The 19,106-nt window shown below is 32.8% G+C and overlaps 1 protein-coding gene across 1 annotated transcript in view; it reads left to right on the top strand.

The window, feature by feature from the left end:
• The window catches only part of LOC114349419 (exosome complex exonuclease RRP44), a 39,232-nt gene that overhangs the window by 256 nt on the left and 19,870 nt on the right, over positions 1-19,106 (top strand). Inside the window, exons 2-8 of the mRNA XM_028299792.2 lie at positions 12-176; positions 3,764-3,921; positions 7,762-7,937; positions 10,546-10,772; positions 12,686-13,099; positions 13,575-13,721; positions 15,639-15,869. Coding sequence (XP_028155593.1) covers positions 12-176; positions 3,764-3,921; positions 7,762-7,937; positions 10,546-10,772; positions 12,686-13,099; positions 13,575-13,721; positions 15,639-15,869 — 1,518 coding nt within the window. The remainder of the gene's footprint in view (positions 1-11; positions 177-3,763; positions 3,922-7,761; positions 7,938-10,545; positions 10,773-12,685; positions 13,100-13,574; positions 13,722-15,638; positions 15,870-19,106) is intronic.

Below are 19,106 nucleotides of genomic sequence, written 5' to 3'. Positions count from 1 at the left end.
TAAATTTTTAGAATGTTAGGGAACATTATATACGAGATGACATCTTTTGTGGAATTTCAACCTGTGAAAAATGCCATCCTGTGGACTCAAACTTAAGTACAACCCATCAAAACAAATGTGGTCTCTTTGATTTTAACCATTTTCTAATACTAGACACCAACATCATTCTAGATCAGGTAAGAAGTGATTGTCATTTATTTATAGCAAGTAAACTATACTTCGTTCGTTTCCAAGGTAAGCTAAGATGCCTGATCATAGGGTTTGTCATGTCATCGCAGCTTGTCATTGGTTAGAAATTAATTAAAATTGATTATATATTAATTAAAATTGATTAATGATGACAAGCTGCGATTACACGACAAACTCACCAAAGTGGTGTTTAACCCCTTCATGCCGGATCGTCATTCGGCAAGTCGGCTCCTATATACGGATTCGAGCGCTTACTGAACGACTTCGCGTGGTCGGTTAAAATACAGTATCACACTACAACTAATTAAAGCTAATGTAATAATAACACTAATTTTAGTGTAATAACACTAAATTTTATCCATAAAATACCATTTTAAAGAAAAATTATTAAAAAAGATAAACAAGATAATTCGGATGGAATTCCCCAGATTATTTTGTGCTTGATATCGTCCCAGTCTCCTAATCTGGGAAATTCCATCCAAATTATCTTGCAAGGGATAGTAAGGTAAAATGTAAACAGCAGCACAGTAACTTCACCTCCCACAAAATCCCATCAGTCAAACATCTAAACTTCTAAACAACCTTATCACCAATCAAATTAACTAAATCGAATCTCCTTCTGGACATCACCAAATTTTGGGCGTGGTTTCCCCACTCTTAGATTTGAATAAGGTAATTCGGAAGGAACAAAAATACCTGTAATATGATGCAGATGGTGGCGGTATACATGGTGGTATATGGCGAACGAAAAATCATGATGCACCCGTGTGCATCATCATACTGAGCGGACAGTCAAGCATGATGCACACGGGTGCATCACCGTACCGAAGGGGTTAAAGGTAAGATTCTGACAACCACTGCAGACGTCAGTTACAGTTGTCACCATAAGAGACTTAATTACTTTGCACTATTAATATGTTTGTTCCAACTCAATACAAAACCGTTCTTGAATCACCGCTTGCATGCGCAATAATGAATAATTATGCGCAGTAACACATTTTTCGTTACTGCACATACTCATAACTGTTCAAGAACGGTTTTGTATCGAGTTGGAACAAACCTAATTTGTACAATTATTAGCAAGTGACATTCTGCCGGACAGCAGTTGCAGTCAGATGTCGGAATCAGTCTCATACAAATTAATACTGCAAAATATTTATTTATTTATTTATGGGCGAACCCATTTTACAAATTAAGTATAATGAGCATAATTTGTTCTATGCATTGGTACAGAAAATGAAACCAATTGTCTTGTCTGGCGGTTGGGAACTGCGAAATTAATTTTGGCTAACATATCTGGGCAGTCGATTTGTGAGTTAACCAGCTTAAATAATAAAATTAAGTCGTGATGTAATCGACGGCTTTTTAATGTAGTAATATTTAGCATCTGTAAAATATCGTCATAATGCATATACTGGCCAAGTTTAAACGCAACATGCCTAAGGAATTTATGTTGCACATTCTCAATTTTATCACTATACAACTGATAATAGGGAGACCACACCGAAGAGCAATATTCCAGATGAGGTCTAACTAACGAACAATAAAGAATCTTTAATGGTTGGATGGACGTAAAATCAGAAGTAACTCGTTTGATATATCCAAGAAGCCTCAAAGATTTGTTAATGATGGTTTTAAAGTGCTCATGGAAAGTTAGTGAGGTATCTAGCCATATTCCAAGATCTTCGATAACAGTTTGTGATAAAAGAACAGATGTATTAATACTGTAATCATATAGTAAAGGGTTATTAGTTCGATAAAAACGCATGACATGACACTTACTTGTATTCAGTTCCATACCATTATTGATGCACCAACTTTGAAGTTTACTCAAGTCGTCTTGTAATTTTTCAGCATCTTCACTTGACCTTATTACAGAAAATACCTTTAAATCATCAGCAAATAGGAGTACCACACCATGGTGAAAACTTTTAACTATATCATTAATAAACGGATTAAACAATAAAGGTCCCAAGTGGGATCCTTGTGGTACGCCAGAAGTTACAGAAATTTCATTGGATTTAATACTGTTAAAACGTACAATTTGTTTTCTATTGGAAATATAATCTGTAAACCATTTTAGTAACGATCCAGTGATACCAAAACTTTCAAGTTTAGTTAATAGGAGCTCATGATTAACTCTGTCAATGCTTTTGATAAGTCTGTATAAATAGCATCAACTTGATGACCTGCCTCCATTGCTTGTGTTATATAACTAATAAAATATAGAAGGTTGACTTCTGTAGATCTACCACTGCAAAATCCATATTGTTGAGACGCTATTTTGTGCCTAAATACTAATGATAGATGTTCTGTTAATATGGCTTCAAACAGTTTGAGAATGGTGCTTAATAGTAAGTAGTGACCACTGTCACAGCGACAACTGCCATCTGCAGTCGATGTCAAAATCATACCTTTAAACTGGTGTCCTAGGTGCTAGCTTACCTTGGAAGTGAAGGAAATAGTTTAAGTCTTAAACTAAAGTCATGCACTTGTGTATAGTTAAAATATCTTATCTATTAAACACATATTACACTGTCAAAAATTTCAAGAAAAAATCAAAGTAAAATGCAGATAAGGTTATTTTATGTTTTACGCAGTTAGGAAATTCCAATACAGTATGGTCTCATTAATTCTGAACAGAACCGGGAAATGGGTTGTTCAGATGATCGCACCGTTCAGATTACCTATGACTTTTTTTATTGGGAGAAGAAAAACTGCAAAAACACAATGAAAATGACTGAAAATACTTTATGTATATTAATAAAATATATTACACGAATATATATACAATATATTTAATAAACATTATCTATATAAATTTCAATGGGGAGCAGTAAAAAATCTGTAATTTTTTTCTGGACACCAGTCTCGACGTGCTGATCAAACGTTCTGTCTCTTATACGCCTCAGCATCATGATCTCCTCGCTGCTATTGAGGTTGTCTTCTGCTCAACTGATGGCCATGTGCAGGGCTTTAACAGCTTCAGCAGCAGAAGTTTTTGAAGCAGGTGGTTCATCACTGACATCCTCCTCTTCCTTTTCTTCATTTTGAATGGCCCTTACAATTTCTTCATCCGTGAGCATTTCTTGGGTGTCAATTTCTTTGTCACAGCCACCTGATGCCCATTCTCGAACCTCAGATTCAGTAATTCTTGTTGTGTTGTCTTGAGCCAGCTGAATGACAAGTGGGCTTAAAATGATGTCTTTTTCGTTTGATGAAGAGTCGTCAACAGCCATTAAGTTTGGGCTCAAGTTTTTCCAAGAAAGTTGAATCAAACGTTGATTCATGTCAAGTTTTTCCAAGAAATTTGAATCAAACGTTGATTCATATCGATTCAAGAGGTGGGAGAGGCAGGGAAAAGAGTCGTGTGAGCCCATCGTTCGGATGACCTTGGGTTTGGATTAACATGACTGTACTGTACCTATTTTTATGGAATGTCATGTCATTGCCAAATAGTAGAAAAATGGAAAAGATTTTTTTAATAGTTATATATGCTTATTATAACATGCTACTCATTTACAACTTCATATTTTATTTACAAGTTCATGTACGGATTTAAATTCTATTCTAGATGGACATTTTGGATGAGCCAATACTTGGAAATGTAATTATTTTGCACACAGTCCTGAAAGAGGTTAAACATCGTAGTTTACCAACATACAAAAGGCTTCACAGCATTATCGAGAATCCCAGTAGACATTTCTATGTCTTTACCAACGACCATCATAAGTATGAAATTTTTAAATATTACATAAATTTGAATAACATTAATTATAAACCATAGTTCGTCTATGAATAAATTGAAATGTTAAAAAAAATTATTGGTTTAGACTGCATAAATCATTTCTTCTTTTTATTTATTTATTGTTTTTTAATAAATTAATATTATACATAACTTTTTCAGTAAAATATTTTATGTTTTTTAGGTGTTTTTCCATGCTTAGCAGAATCAAAGCACACAATTGTTTTTAGCTGATGTGTATTCTTTTTAGTGTTGAAACATAACACATGCAGTTCCACGTTTCTCTGGCGACCCACTCTTTCGTTACGTATTGATTTAAGCCCAAAATGTTTTCACTTGACTCGTTGCCACAAGGGAAATTACTAATAGCTTCCCAATTTTTGTCCTGCCTTTCAGGCAGGTAGTAATTATCGGCCGCATCTGCACCTCTCCATGATTGGATATCTGAGAGAGATGTTCTCCAATGGTTACTTATTGCTATGTGGTCGATGTAATTGTAAGTGTGGTTGTCTGGCGATTTCCATGACACTTTGTGGATTATTCCATATGGGAACAAAGTTCCTCCAATAATTAGGTCATGGTTACTCTGACCAGTGCCATGCTTTTCCATAATGTGTCCTAGATTGGTATTGTTAGTGCCAATCTTGTAATTAAATATTTTTAATTTAAATTATATAGGATCTTTTAATTTGTTCTGATGTGGCTTTAAGGCATTTGAAAAAGCCTCCTTTTCTTATTAATTTCCTTGTTCCTGGTTTCCATTCCACGAGAGAGTTTTTTGTTGGTTTTACGAAACAAGTTTCCTCCATTTTCATGTCTTCCTCCATCCATTTTACCAATGTATATCGGCAGGTTGACATATTCTCCTGTTTTATTCCACTGTGTCTCACTAAGATCTAGTAGGTATGTCAACTTTATATTCTTTCATTCATCATAGTTTTTATATTTAAATATCCGATTCTTGTATGTAGGCCAAAAGTCGTTATCAAAGGATCCCTCCGGTTATGCTCTATGGAAGTTTTGAAAATCAAGTAAATTTAAAGCTGATAGGTGATTGGCATCTTGTGTCTGATTCTAATGCCGTGGCTAACAGCTCTAGCACTCAGACTGGCCCCAGGAATTGCTGTATTAGGAATATGACGTGACATGAAACATGATGGAATCATGTTTATGATATTAAGATTTTATACCGCCTATACTCAGATGCTAGAGGTTCTTTGGTTATCTAGCAGGGTGCACCAATACCAATGTGATCAATTGACATCGCTCATGGTGTTATCAATCTTGGTTCAGGCCTCTACACCCTAAAAAAGACCCAATTAGAGATATTTTATTTGACGTTTTGACTTACACCTCAGTAATGTAATGTTTATTTACGGACTTGCCATTTTTTTACAAATCAACTTAAATTTAACTTAAACTATTAAAGCACAATGTGATTACATAAAAAGGTATTTTCGATCTCATTCTTAATAGTAATTAGTGATAAATGAAAAAAATCTTTACTATTAAATTTGTTTACATTTCTACACATTCTCTGTAAGGGTTTATTTACAGTATAAGTTCGATTATGAAATTTTAAATAAAATAAGTCTTGGGATCTGGTGTCTCTACAGGGAGTATGGAAGTAAACCTTTTCCAAAAGAGTACTAGCATCAATTCCTCATATTAATTTATATATAAATGCTACATCTAGCAATATTCGCCTTTCTTCAAGAGTAGGCAATTTAAGTAAAGATTGCAAAACAATGTATTCAATTTCATTTACAGGTGGTATTCTTAATTTAAAAGCAATAAATCTTAAGAATTTTTTCTGTACTCTTTCTAACAGATCTTTGTAGCATTTATAATGCGGAGACCAAATATTGCTACCATATTCCAAAACCGATCTAATAAGGGAACAGTAGATGTTTTTGAGACAATAAATATTATCAAATTCAAAAAGGTTACATTTCATGAAACCTAAGTTTCATGGATCTATTAGAAACGTAAGAAAAATGGCCCCTGAAGCTTACTGTGGGGTCAAAAATTACCCCAAGATCCTTAAATGTTGTGATTACACTGATTACCTCTAAAATATTCAGTCCAATATGGTATTCAAATGAAATCGGATGTTTGTTTCTAAAAAATCGCATTACCTTACATTTATTTATGTTCAAATTCAAAGCATTTAAGTTACACCAATCCAATAATCTACTCAAATCATTCTGTAATAAACTACAGTCATTGGAATTTTTTATGACTCTATAAATTTTTAGATCATCAGCATAGAGAAGAATATTACTATGATAAAAACAATTTTTAATATCATTTACAAAACAATTAAAAAGCAGAGGAGATAAATGTCCACCCTGTGGAACGCCAGAGGTTACATTAATAGTAGATGACAAAAATTGGTTAATTTTTACAACTTGAGTTCTATCTGTGAGGTAGCTCTCCATCCAGCCTGCTCTTTCATGTAAACCAGCATTATAAAGTTTAGAGATTAGGACAGTATGATTCTCTATCGAATGCCTTCGAAAAGTCAGTATAAATGACATCAACCTGGTCATACCCTTCAAGAGCATCCAACAAAAATTCTTGTAAACCTAAAAGATTGGTAGTAGTAGAACGTCCCGGAATAAAACCATGTTGGTCGGGCTTTAAAGTAGGATTCAATAATGAACCAAGTTTTGCAGCTACAATGCCTTCAAAAGATTTAGCAAAAACTGAAATTTTAGATATAGCTCGATAGTTTTCAATATACTCTCTATTACCAACTTTATGGACTGGGGTAAAATATAACTTATCTTCCATATCTCTGGAAAGACACCTGAACTCAATGATAAACTAAATATTTTTTGTAAAATATAACTCAGAATAAATCTACAATTAAATGTGAACAAAGGGGATATATTATCAGGTCCACAACTTACTTTTAGATTAATCTTAGATATAAATTGAAATACATCTGATACAGTAATACAGTACAACCTCGGTATAACGAATCTGAAGGGTCCGAAAAAAAAATTTGTTATATCGGGAATTTTTCAATAAAAGTATGGTATCAAAAACAGGGGAAAAAAAGTAAATGAAGCAGGTCCTATTGTTTTCATATCTGGACTTGTCTGTGAGTCGCCACTATCTATACTCAACTACGCTAAAACGAGGTTTGGAACGGAGAAATGCGTAATACAGGGATTGCGTGCGTAATATAGGGGTTTTCTATACTCAATATTCATTATACAAGGGTTTTAATTTATCTCCGCAAATCGTAAAAATTCGTTATATCGAAGGTTAAAATCGAAATACATAGTTCATTATATAGGGGTATTTTTTACATTGAGTGTTATGGACGTTTGAAGGGGATTTTAAAAAGTTCGTTATATATCGGGGAATTCTTTATATCGGGTTTCGTTATATCGGGACTCCACTGTATCACAAATTTCAACACAAAGACTATTATCAGAGTTTACAGCTGGATAATCTATATTACTAGTAACATAGTCTGAATTAAAAAAATTGTTATATTTTGGGAATTGTCAAAAGTTATATTCTCCTATTTCATTGTGTGTGGCAAATCAAAACATTTTCTTTTATTATTTGCATAATTCCAAAAATCTTTTTTATCATACATAGCAGTAAATTATTTAGGTGAATCTGATGACATGTTTTGTAACAATCCCTAAATTCTTGACGCAATTTAGAAAAAAGATCATAATCCTTCTTAGATCCTGTCATTTTTCATGGGCAATCTTCTTTTGAAATAATAGATGTTTTAAAGTTTAATAGTTTCCAAAACGATTTTATAATTTCTAGAAAATTAAAAACGAATATTATTATTTCAGAGATACATATATTAAACAAAAAGATGGTGAATTAATTAATGATTACAATGATCGATGCATAAGAAAGTCATGTTCATGGTATATTCAACATCTGCCTAAAGAGAAATTTGTATTTCTTAGTGACGATGCAAATAACAGAAATATAGCACTTGAAGAAGGAATACCAGCATGTACAAGTAAGTGAAGACTATAATAATATATTGACCCCTTTTTTCCCACATGTAACATTTTCTCAACATGTGAGCCTTCAACTGTGAAGTAGTGCTGCAAGTTATCTTCTGGCAGACTGTTGGGTAGCTGATAGCGGCCGTGTTGTGAGATGGTATGTATTCGTGATAAACGAGTTTTTCCTCTTTAATATTTAGCGACGGCTTTCGAACCACATCACTCCCTTTTTGAAGTTGCAAATATCCGGGACGCGAATTTACAAAACCTATACCATTTCAGTCATGACAGCGACTGAATTCGAATAGGGTTTGTATGCAGAATATTAGTTACATATCCTATACCATTTCAGTCATAGCAGCGACTGAATTCGAATAGGGTTTGTATGCAGAACAGTGGCGGCTTTTCTTTATGTGCTGCTGAGCTGCAGAACTACCAAACAACCATAGCAAATCTTAATTATTAAAGAATAATTAATATAGTTTTATTTCAAATCTGCCATATTATCATATTAAACATCAACTGTTAATAATAATTCACCAACAACGATGATTAATATTATTTTTTTTACGTATTTACTCCTCTAGTGAAACCGTATAATTTTTTTACGTATTTGGTGCTCCAGTGAAGCAATCTTTTTACGTATTTGCTGCTCCAGTGAAGCCGCGTCGATAACAACCGAAACACTGGCAGCGGTAAAATGCATTTATTAGGCAAACGGCGATCTTAGCCAATGTGCTTCGGCAATCGGCTGATTAACGGCCTCGGAAATGTGTTTGCGAGCTGCAATTCACGACAGTTATTCGTGACCGTTGCATCTGTGCCGTGTTTAGAAATTCTTAGGTTACAAAGTAATCGAAAAGTTTGCGACAAAAAAGGACCGGCGTATTAATTTCCAATTTAGAAAAATGCAATAAATGTAAGTTAATCAGATTTTTATAGCATGTCGTTATTAGTTACTATTAATTAGTATTAAAGCTAATTTTATTGTTTTTGTTTTCGTATGTTATTCTATTTCTATTATTTTATATTGGCCGTGGTTCATGCAGCACACCCTATAGCAGATGTCACGAGCCGCCACTGATGCAGAATATTAGTTACATATCCTATACTATTTCAGTCACGGCAGCTACTGAACTCGAGTAGATTTTGTATGCAGAATATTAGTTACATATCCTATGCCATTTCGGTCCAGAAACTAACTGTAATGGTGTAGGATTTGAAACCGAAATTTTTTATTATTATCGAGCAAATGTCTATACTGTTTCAGTCATGCAAGTAAAACTAATCAAATATTTACTTAGTGCATTTATTATTATATCATAAAATTTAGATATGTTTTGAAAATTAAAATTAATAATTATATATTTTGATATTAAAAATTAAAAACAAATGAGTGTACAAGTGTAAAAAACAAATAATGTACGAATATATGTATACAGTATGTCCCTGTAAGTTGGAACCATATGGAAAATATTTTTGTTATTGATTTTACGAAAAAAAGATAGTCTTTATAAAAAGTTCGGCATGGACTAAAACCGAAGATGCAATCATCTGATATTAAGTTTTATTAATAGTACAGTCGAACCCGCTTATTATAATACCGGTTATTAGAATATCTCGGTTATAGGAATACTTTTGCTTAGAACGAAGGCTATTCCAATTAGAGGGTTCGACTGTACTATTAGTAAAACTTAATATCAGATGATTTCATCTTCGGTTTTAGTCCATGCCGAACTTTTTATAAAGACTATCTTTTTTTCGTAAAATCAATAACAAAAAAGTTTTCCATATGGTTCCAACTTACAGGGACATACTGTATACATATATTCGTACATTATTTGTTTTGTACACTTGTACACTCATTTGTTTTTAATTTTTAATATTATCAAAATATATAATTATTAATTTTAATTTTCAAAACATCTAAATTTTGTGATATAATAATAAATGCACTAAGTAAATATTTGATTAGTTTTACTTGCATGACTGAAACAGTATAGACATTTGCTCAATAATAATAAAAAATTTCGGTTTCAAATCCTACACCATTACAGTTAATTTCTGGACCGAAATGGCATAGGATATGTAGCTAATATTCTGCATACAAACCCTATTCGAATTCAGTCGCTGCCATGACTGAAATGGTATAGGATATGTAACTAATATTCTGCATACAAACCCTATTCGAATTCAGTCGCTGCCATGACTGAAATGGTATAGGTTTTGTAAATTCGCATCCGGGACACTCATCATTTTCAACATTCTCCCTTTTCCTCTTAAATTTACCACCCAAAAACTCCGGAACGGAATAGGCAATCATCCTTGTAAATCCTCTACAAAATTTCATATCTTTCTGACATGTACTTCCCGAGTTTTAACGAAAATTTTGAATTCACTCTGCATAATTTTTTTATACAATTTTTCGAGGCGAGCAATTTTTTTTAACTTTTTTGTTGGCTAATTGCAACTTGACTACTGTGTCTGGTGAAATTTTAATCCAAGGTCAAGCTAAATGTATACATAAACTACTGCACATATTTAAACAACGTCCCTTTCATTCTTCTCACTTCACAGGTTTTTGTTAAGAAATAGTGATTCATAATTTTTCTTTTTTAGTAAAGGATTATATCACAAATGTACCAGATAACTCAATCTTACAAGACAAACTTTCTAAAAAAGAAATCGCTATTGATAGTTACACAAAAGATGTATTTCCTCCGCATTTATCAAATGTGGCACTGCTAACCGGTGTTAAAGAAGGAAAACTGTATCAAGGTACTTTTCGGGCTTCTAGGGATAACTTTTTGGAAGGATTCGTGAACGTTGATGCTTTTAAAGATTCGGTAAGTATTTATATGATGTGAATATTTTTTACTATTAAAAACTTCCATAACATTAAAAAACTTGCATTATTTCGTTAAAAGACAGCCTGGTGTTTGCTAGCTCTTGAACATCTACTAATATTTTGTTTTTTGCCACCTCCTCATTATGTAAAATGGTCCATATGTCTTTTCAATCGGGTCAAGCTGAGGATGAGATGGTGAAAAACGTAAAATCGAGTGGCCATACTCTGCTAGTAATTGGCCAACACCTAAATACAAGCTGGAAGTACCTTTCCAAGTTGACATTTGCACACGAGAGGGATGTGGCAGAGGAAATTCTCGACCTAGACTGCAGGGTTATACCTGATACACAGACCTACCTGGGTCTAAACCTCCAGTAGGGTTGGGGGCAGTAATATTCGCTAGTGGTGGAAATTTAAACATTTATATTCCACTAGGAGAACACACCTCTGTACTTGCAGAGATTTTTGCAATCTTACAGTGTGCAAGAGAAATTAACATAAGGACTTTCAAACTGAACCGGTTCAATATATGCACAAATAACCATGGTGGCACTCCATAAGCCCTAAGGTGGACTCCAAGCCATTGTGAGAATGTTAAGAGAAACTCTAGTGACTGGCAGAACATAACAGTGTCACATTAGTATGGGTTACAGGTCATAAAGGAATATAAGGCAAAGAAAGAGCTGATACACTTACCAGAAGAGCATCAGCTCTTTACCAATAGAGCACCAGTTCTTCTGATGCTGTAGATGCCGTCATTAGATCGCAAGCAGAAAACACTTTTTTGGATACAACCAAAATATATATGAGGCGCTCAGAGCAACAGTGACATAACCCACATCCCACAATTTTGCCAAAACGCTTTTATTACATTAAAGTTATGTATCATTTAAGTATTTTCAGATGCAGAGTGGCTCAAGCAACCATTGCTTGAACTATTATGCATCTGAAAATACTTAAATAAGGGATAAGTCTAATGCAGTAAAAGCGTTTTTATAAAATTGTGGGATGTGGGTTAGGCCACTGTTGCTCTAAGCGCCTCATATGGTGCCCATCCACTAGGTCTTTATAAACTGGTACAGGTTTCCAGAATCCTAGAATGTGTATCATAAAGGAAGAAGTACAATAAGTCACTTGGCTACAGTACAACCAGGTTATAACAGATGGATTCTATAAAAAAAGACAAAAAAAAGTCAGATTTCATTGTTGCGTTCATAGATTATGAGCTGTGTGTTCAAGATCCATGACCTCACGCTAAAAATAAAAATAAGACTCCTCAAATGTTACATGTAATAAGTGCTTCTATACGGAGTAGAAACGTGGACATTGAAGGCAGAAACTCTATCTAAACTTCAGGCTTTTGAGCTATGGTTGTACAGAAGGATCCTGAAGATACCATGGACAGACAAAGTCACCAATGAAGAAGTACTACGGAGGATGAACACAGCCGCAGATTTAGTCAAAATCGTGAAGGGCCGTAAGCTGTAATACTTGGGGCATATAATGAGAAATCAAGGCAGATACGAGCTACTCCAGTGCATTTTACAAGGGAAAAGGGCCCCAGGACGAAGAATATCCTGGCTTGATAACCTGAGCCTGCTATAAAAAGACTTCAACACAACTATTCCGGATAGCAACCAACAAAGTCATGATGCCCAGAATGATCGTCAACATTCGGAACGGACAGGCACCTTAAGAAGAAGAAGTTCATAGATTGACGTCACCAAATACCAAATGAGTGAGTCAGGTTCATGAGATTTTGTTAGTAGTTGATTTGGATTAGGAATCTGATATATTCTTCATTTTTCTCTTTCATCGGTTTCTAAACGTTTAAAAATGCTGTAACATATTCCAAATTTGATTTGGCTTCACTTTAACTAAAAAGTACTTTATAAAAGATGAATTTTGTAGGTATTATTGCAAGGAAGAAGTGGTCTCAACCGCGCGGTGGACGGAGATATCGTAGTAGTAGAAGTGTTTCAAGAAGAAAATTGGGTAGCTCCCAGCGATATCGTATTAGAAGACGAAGGTGCCGCTGAAGCTAGCATCGATGAAGTTGAAATTAAAGAGCGCGAATTAAAACAGGCGCAAAACAAAACGGGAGAGGTAAGGCCAACAGGAAAGGTCGTCGGAATCATAAGAAGAAAATGGCGACAATATTGCGGGATTTTGCAAGGCGGAATGGATGGAGTTTATCAATTGTTCGTGCCATCCGATAGAAGCATACCTAAAATTAGGATAGAAACAAGACAGGCTGAATTTTTGAGAACTCAGAAATTAATTGTAACGATAGATTCGTGGCCTAGATATTCAAGGTATCCTCATGTAAGTAAACAAATTAAACAATAAACTTAATAAAGTCAATTAAACTCAATTAAGAGAGGGTAGGCGCAAAATTTCGGGCCAATGATTTTTAAATGCATTCATTTTTTTTTCGAATCCTGGGAAAACGAATCAATATTTTTGAAAAATTTAAACGCAGAATGAAATATTGCATTATTACCGAGAGCCAAAAGTCTCTTAGAATAAACAAAAAGTTTCTTTTGAATGAGAAATTTGAAATTAAAAATCAAAACTAATTTTTTCCTTTTTTCACCCCTGTAACTTATTAAAGTAAACATTATAGAAGTTTTCAGGGACTTTCGGCCCTCGGTAATAATGTAATCTTTCATTCTGCGTTTAAAATTTTCAAAAATATATATTAGTTTTCTCAGGATTCGAAAAAAATGTACGTTTTTTTTATTTTATTTTGATAATTATTTATAAATTGTAAGTATTCATATGTTTGTCACTATTTTAGGGTCACTTTGTTAGAGCCTTAGGTAAAATTGGAGATCAGAATACAGAAAATGAAGTAGTTTTGCTAGAACACGATGTGCCACACAGTCAGTTCTCAGAAGAGGTTCTTAGTTGTTTGCCCACTTTACCTTGGATTATTACAGAAGAAGTAAGTACTATATGTTAAAATGTGTTCTATCTCACCTTTCTTTGAAGTCTCTCCTATTTTTGAGGCTACATAACTTTTGAGTCAATAGAGATAAATTAACGAAACAAAGTTGAAAATGATCGATATTCCGTGAGGTATCCGGGTTTTCTGTAAGTTTACGTCCTATCAACTCCTGAAATGTGCAATGTGTTATGTATTTATTTTCTATTTTAAGCAAATACTGTATTATTAATTTATGTATCTGATATGAGTATCTTGTAATTGTTAATTAATTTTCACTAATGACGGTGGTTATGCCTTGTACAAAGAGGTTAATTTTAAATAATAATTCTATTTATCATCAATGACTCTCCTTTGACTCCAGAAACGATTTAAGCAATACCGGCTCTGACCATCTTGTCCCGAACAACTACGAAAACTATTCGATATTCATAACCATCTTGTCACTAAAAGGTAGTAATAGATATAATATATTGAAATTTTCTTACTTAGTTTATTTATTTTAATTTAAAATACTTAATTTGTTAGTCTATATTTTTTAATTTACTTGCACACACTTTACTAAAATTATAATTTATAAATATTTATTTTACAAATATCCCCGACAAAAATCGAACTAATGGTTTACTCAAACCTCGGAAACGGAATGAATAAAAATGTAAATTATTGTAAAATATAAACGAAAAGATTCCTCTCAGTGGCTGTATACCATAATAAAAAACTTACTAAGGAAGTAAAACTTCACTTGTAGGTAAATGGTATATAAATTTATTAAAATTTTTATCTAAAATGATCCAATTTGGATTGAAGTTGGTACGTCTATAGTACAAAAATTACACAAACGTTTTCGGACCAATCAGTCCATCATCAGGTAGAAAACCTAAAATAAGCAAACCACTGTATTAAAAGAGGCCAAGATGAAATTTTGACTGTTTGAAAGTTAGGAAAATTAAAACATGTGGTTACTTACTTTAGATCCAAAGTAGTTGGAACTAGCTACATAGTTAGGTCAAAAGACCTTAAAATTACAATAATTAGGCCATTTCGGCTACAACAATGTCGACAATAAGTCGATGGTTAAAGAATTTAGAAATGTAGTGGTACTACAATGTGGTCTTCATCTTGGCTTCAAACTGACAGCCTGAAATATGAGGATAACTGACAGACTGAAATAATCATATTTCTGTCTGTCAGTTTGAAGCCAAGATGAAGACCACGTTGTAGTACCACTACATTTCTAAATTCTTTAAACATCGACTTATTGTCGACATTGTTGTAGCCGAAATGGCCAAATTATTGTAATTTTAAGGTCTTTTGACCTAACTATGTAGCTAGTTCCAACTACTTTGGATCTAAAGTAAGTAACCACATGTTTTAATTTTCCTAACTTTCAAACAGTCAAAATTTCATCTTGGCCTCTTTTAATACAGTGGTTTGCTTATTTTAGGTTTTCTACCTAATGATGGACTGATTGGTCCGAAAACGTTTGTGTGATTTTTGTACTATAGATGTACCCACTTCAATCCAATTTGGATCATTTTAGATAAAAAATTTAATAAATGTATATACCATTTACCTACAAGTGAAGTTTTACTTCCTTAGTAAGTAAATTATTGTGTATTTATATTATTTGGTGCCGGTTCTGGAATTATCGTTTACAGACTACAAGCGACAGTCAATCTGCTAAAGACCCTTCGGTCTTATTCGACGTATCCGTCGGAATTAATATAAGGGTGTAGACTTGTAGACCCTAACCACCTGAAAACAGGCACTTGACGGTTGTTTACACGAGCGTCCAATCTAGGTGGTCATTTACGGGTGATTAACGTAACAATATCTTGTCAATAAATAATTGGGAAATTTTCAAACACTTATTTTTTTATGTTAGTATAATAATTGATTTAATTCTTTACTTAGGATGAAAAACGAAGGGTAGATATCCGTCACATAGATATTTGCTCCGTGGATCCACCCGGTTGCACTGATATTGACGACGCCCTACATTGCCGTCAGATTGATGACGATAAACTGGAAGTAGGCGTTCACATAGCCGATGTATCACACTTTATAAGACCCGGTACCGCTATAGACATAGAAGCTGCTTCAAGAGCTACTACTGTATACTTAGTCAATAAAAGAATTGATATGGTAAGGGATGATAAATTTATGGGAAGTTATATTTCAGGATGTAATTTTTTACACACTTTTTCACCCTTCTTTTTCTAATTGTCGTATTAACTGAAATTGTAATAAAGACAAGTGCGGCCAGCTATCTTGGTGCCAAGGTAATGCTGTTACAAAATCTCGTGAACCTAATTCATTCATTTGCTGACGTCAATATACGAACGAAACGATTGAATCCGACATTACTGAAAATATCAGGGTGCAGGTGGGATCCTGTCGCGCAATTCGCAGCAAATAAAATAGTCGTATGCTTTTAGGCTTCGTTTTATTTCGGTTATACATGCGCATTTTCAAGGTTCACGAGGTTTTGCACCAACTCTACCAGTATTATTTTAGAAAAAAGTCAACAAACAAGTCACCAGCCGAAATGTGGCCGGTGACATAGATGCGCGTTAACAGAAGAATAGTGGAAATCTATTTTACTGCACAAGTTTAGTCCCCACTCCTCAGCAAATACGACGATTCGCTTAGCGAGTGCACAGTTCAATGCTTACTTTGACTATATACTGTAACATTCTTACATTTCGCCGGTTAGTCAGTTTGCTACCTACAATTTTGCGCATGACATTTGACAGCTGAGGTCAAGCGTGTGACGTAGCAAAGATCCCTGTGAGCCAGTATTTGTAATGGTAGTTACTATTATGTGGATTATTTTGCAAAATTCTTATAATTAACTCATTTTTAGCGATTTTTTTCAGTTTTTTTGGATAGTATACAGGGTGCGCCAAACCTCTGGTCTTCTTTGATTACGGCTAAACTATGAGATATACAAAAAAATGTTTATAACAAAACTAATGTGTATCAAAGAGGTCTATAATTTAAAATTATTTTCAATTATACAGGGTGAGTCAGAACGACGGTATGAACCAAAGTTGTATTTTTTTAAATGGAACACCCTGTATATTAAATCATTTTTGAATATATTATTTAAAAATATGAAAAATTTGTATAAGGTCTTATAGGCCTAAAGTTAATAATTTTCAAAATATTTACATTTTTATTGAGAAAAATGGTAATATTTATAGGGTTGTGGATTATGTTTCCAAGGAAATAAAAATTTAGGTGATAGGTCAAAGTTTTTAAAATATAGTGTTATTTTTAAATAATTTAATATTTTTTACTTTTAGCCATAAAATATACAGTGTGATCACTATTTGCAAATACAAAATTTTCTCATTTTTTTTAAATGGGACACCCTGTATATTAGTTTTGCGTTTGGTAGTAAATATTACAACCTTTCTTTTGGTATAAGGTTGTATGTACCTAGCATGTTTCGTTTTGTAGATATTTTAAAAAAACTATAGATTTTACGTTTTTGCGGATTTTTTATTTAAAAATTTTTTTGCAAAAAAAATAATTATAATCTGGTTTTAGAAACATACACTAAAATATAAAATATGAAAATAAAAACGTAATTAAAGATTAAAATAAATCGTATGCTAGTACAATTCAATTGAATTTAATAACTTTAAATTATTTTACAAAAAATATTTTACCTTATTAATGAATACATAAATTAGTTACTAAATTAAATAAACAACCAAATTTTAAATCAATCGTAGTAATTCTTCTACCGCAGCAACTTTCCTGTACCAAATTAATTGTTAGTTATATTGTATTTACGAGTAAGATCAGTCAATAACTTTTTAATTTACCTACATCTTGAGAACGTATAAAGTATGCTTTGAAACAAATGAACGTTATGGAAGTGAAGTATATTAAGAAGTAAATATTATCTATGTACCTACTCGTGTCACAAAAGCTGGTAATAATTTCTAATGGTTTCGCCCAAAACAAATGTCATATCCAAACATTTTTCGGTTAAAAAATTAAAATTTAAAATATAAAAAATTGTTACAAAAATTTCAACTACAAAAGTATTACCAGTTTTTGTGACACCAGTAAATACTATTTATATTAATAAATAATTTGGATGATACATTTAACATTCATTTGTTTCAAAGCATACTTTATAATAATTTTTATATTCTCAAGATGTATGTAAGTAAATTTAAAAGTTTAACTAAATACAATTTAACTAACAATTAATTTGGTACAGGAAAGTTGCTGTAGTAGAAAAATTACTATGGTTGATTTAAAATTTGGTGGTTTATTTAATTTAGTAACTATTTTATGGTCGGTCCGACGGTCCAGTTAGCTGGGGCTCAGTCGATCGACAAGTTTAGTGGATTTGCGATTTGCGATCGCTGGTTCGAGCCTCAGCTAGGTCATGAAATTTATAAAAGGCCAACGCCGTAGTATAAAACTCAATAGAGTCTACGGCTTGGTCTGGAATAAACTGGCGTCTGATCGGCCTATGGAGGAGCGGTACGGGAAGGGATAAGGGCTTCCGGCTTGGTGATACTCCTCCATAGATCCCTACCGAAGGGCGTTGACGCCTAAGAACGGTGTATACATACATACTATTTTATGCATTCATTAATATGGTAAAATATTTTTTGTAAAATAATTTAAAGTTATTAAATTCAATTGAGTTGTACTAGCATACGATTTATTTTAATCTTTAATTACGTTTTTATTTTCATATTTTATATTTTAGTGTATGTTTCTAAAACCAGATTATAATTATTTTTTTTGCAAAAAAAAATTAAATAAAAAATCCGCAAACACGTAAAATCTATAGTTTTTTTAAAATATCTACAAAACGAAACATGCTAGGTACATACAACCTTATACCAAAAGAAAGGTTGTAATATTTACTACAAAACGCAAAACTAATATACAGGGTGTCCCATTTAAAAAAAATGAGAAAATTTTGTATTTGCAAATAGTGATCACACTGTATATTTTATGGCTAAAAGTAAAAAATAATAAATTATTTAAAAATAACACTATATTTTAAAAACTTTGACCTATCACCTAAATTTTTATTTCCTTGGAAACATAATCCACAACCCTATAAATATTACCATTTTTCTCAATAAAAATGTAAATATTTCGAAAATTATTAACTTTAGGCCTATAAGACCTTATACAAATTTTTCATATTTTTAAATAATATATTCAAAAATGATTTAATATACAGGGTGTTCCATTTAAAAAAATAAAACTTTGGTTCATACCGTCGTTCTGACTCACCCTGTATAATTAAAAATAATTTTAAATTATAGACCTCTTTGATACACATTAGTTTTGTTATAAACATTTTTTTGTATATCTCATAGTTTAGCCGTAATCAAA

This window comes from Diabrotica virgifera, chromosome 1 (assembly GCF_917563875.1).
Source record: "Diabrotica virgifera virgifera chromosome 1, PGI_DIABVI_V3a".
NCBI classification, from domain to species: domain Eukaryota; kingdom Metazoa; phylum Arthropoda; class Insecta; order Coleoptera; family Chrysomelidae; genus Diabrotica; species Diabrotica virgifera.
Note: the sequence above shows the minus strand (reverse complement) of the source record. Positions and strands in the feature narration are given on the sequence as shown.